At 38.9% G+C, this 2,502-nt stretch overlaps 1 protein-coding gene across 1 annotated transcript; it reads left to right on the forward strand.

Moving 5' to 3' along the window:
• Nucleotides 1-703: 703 nt before the first annotated feature.
• LOC119673854 lies at nt 704-1,797 on the forward strand. Its single transcript, XM_038084932.1, has one exon. It carries the CDS (start codon nt 919-921, stop codon nt 1,771-1,773), a length of 855 nt encoding a protein of 284 aa, XP_037940860.1. The 5' UTR covers nt 704-918; the 3' UTR covers nt 1,774-1,797.
• The last annotated feature ends 705 nt before the right edge of the window (nt 1,798-2,502 follow it).

The following is a 2,502-nucleotide window of genomic DNA, read 5'->3' on the forward strand; positions in this document are numbered from 1 at the left end:
AAGAACATAAAGTACTAAAACTGCCAAGATCTATTGTACTGTTCTCTACTGTTCTCTATCAATGTATTGAACATTGATAGGAGTTTTTGGAAAGTGAAACTTTTTCTCGTTCGTATAGGAAGAAAAAGACAAACCGAAAAGCTTTTACTGAGAAAATAAACGTGAAACTTTTTCCAGTTCATTTAGAAAGAAGAACACAACTCAAATGTAAGAGTAAAACTTTTTCTAGTTTACTTAGGAAGAAAGAGGTTATTCTAATAGATGATACTGATATAATTTCAACATAAACCATTCACGAAGCTTGCCCTGATCTTCCGTTCCTCCAAATCTTTGGACAACAGTCTATATCTTGTTCTCTTCGGTACACGAGTTTCCTCTTTGACGAGTTTCGCAGATACACAACTTTAGCTTCGAAGTGTTTTGTTGACTATCTCAATATTTTCTTTATTAAGCTGTGTTAGTTTATCTCTCTAACGACCGTCACAGCATTAACTTAATCGAAGAAGATCCTTAAGCTGGACATGCCTTCGTTCCCCCACATATTCTTCAGCTTTGTATACATTTTTTCGCATTTTTTACTTAATATAAAACAGAATTTAATATTTGTTCTTTGAAGTTTTTCGAGGTGCAAAGTAATTCTAATTTTGACAGTGAGAGAATAATCTATCATAATTCACTCATAGATGTCGCTGTGCTAAGAATATTGTGGCGTTCACTTTGCCATCTACCGGCAAAGGGAAACCAAAAATGACATTTTTGGGTTTAGGTTAAGCAGCCAACTTCAAGTTGACGCTAGTGAGAAATAAAATAGTGAATGAACAATCTAAACGTGTTTTTTATTTGTTTAATAAACTTATGGTATAAGGCCATAAATTGGTGACCCCGTCAAAAAAAAAAAAACTTCAAGGAAAACGCAAAATGCAAGAAACTGAACATGCAGAGACTCCAACAGAGGCAAATAAATTCCGGCCTATGGAAGCGGAAGCGTCGGCAGTGCAAGCGATTGGGCAAATGAAGTTGCCAAACTTCTTGACCAAGGACCCAACGTTATGGTTTGCGCAAATTGAGGGCCTACTACATATGAGCCGAGTCACAGCAGATTTATCGAAGTTCTATACAGTAATTACTGCGCTGGATGCAGAAACGCTGCAACAAGTTGCGGATATTGCAAAAAATCCTCCTGAAACAGGCAAATACGACAAATTAAAGAAAGAACTAATTTCTCGTTTTTCAGAATCGTCAGAAAAGCAGCTCATAAAGCTACTCACCGGTCTGGAACTTTCGAACAAAAAACCAAGCCAACTGGTACGTGAAATGCGCACATTAGCAGGCGCAAATGTCTCAGAGGAGGCATTAACAACACTGTGGCTGCAACGTATGCCAAACAGTGTAAGATGCATTCTATCAGCATGCAAAACCACAAGTATTGATGAGCTAGCAGAAATTGCTGATAGAATATTAGACAACAGTCCAGTACCATCTTACGTAATGACTACAAACGCCAACAAATCAAATGACAAGTTGGAAGCCCGCGTAACAACATTAGAAAGTTCGGTCCAACAAATAAATCAGCAGCTTATCAACATAGCAGCAACTTTAGACAGATTGGAGAAACGAGACAATCGTGGTAGAGACAACAGCCGCAGCCGCAGCAGTTCTTGCAGACGTGAGAAAGTCTGTTACTACCACATAAAATTTGGTGCAGCAGCGACTAAATGTAGCCAACCGTGCGAGTTTGGCAAACGTAAAAGCGAGAATCGACAGGGAAACTAGCGAGGCTGTCGTCATCAAACACGGTTGGCGACAGCATAAAAAACCAAGAGCTACGTTTACATGTGTATGACAGAAAAAACAACATTAATTTTCTAATTGATTCTGGGTCAGCTATATCACTACTTCCACTACCAGGCATCAATCCAAAAAGTAAAATGCAACCAGACGATTTAGTTCTTTATGCAGCGAACAACACTGCAATCAAAACTTTTGGCAACAAGCAACTAGCAATAGATTTAAACCTTAGAAAAGACTTCAACTGGTATTTCATCATCGCTGATGTTAAAACAGCCATAATTGGGGCAGACTTTCTCACGCACTACGGCTTACAAATCGATTTGAGGGCAAAATCGCTCATTGATACGCAAACCACGTTACAGTCAAAGGGTCTACTGAAAGAAGTAGCCCACGAAAATGTTTCGACAATAAATTCATCCATCAAATTCCATGACGTCATCGCAAAATATGTTGACGTAACAAATTTGAACAGGTACCAACTACCAACAACAAACAGCGTTCAACACAGAATAATAACAAATTGCCAGCCAATATCAGAACGCCCACGGCGTTTTTCAGGTGAAAAATTAAGAGCAATCAAAGATGAGTTCCGTGTATTACTACATCAAGGTATAGTAAGGCCATCCAGCAGCCCCTGGGCAAGTCCTATACATTTAGTAAAGAAAAAAACGGGTGGATGGAGAGCGTGCGGAGACTACCGAAAATTAAACG

Source organism: Teleopsis dalmanni, chromosome 2 (assembly GCF_002237135.1).
Source record: "Teleopsis dalmanni isolate 2A chromosome 2, ASM223713v2, whole genome shotgun sequence".
Taxonomy (NCBI): Eukaryota; Metazoa; Arthropoda; class Insecta; order Diptera; family Diopsidae; genus Teleopsis; species Teleopsis dalmanni.

Coding starts and splice junctions, on each gene's coding strand:
- LOC119673854 (XM_038084932.1), top strand. CDS start 919: ATGCAAGAAACTGAACATGCAGAGACTCCAACAGAGGCAAATAAATTC.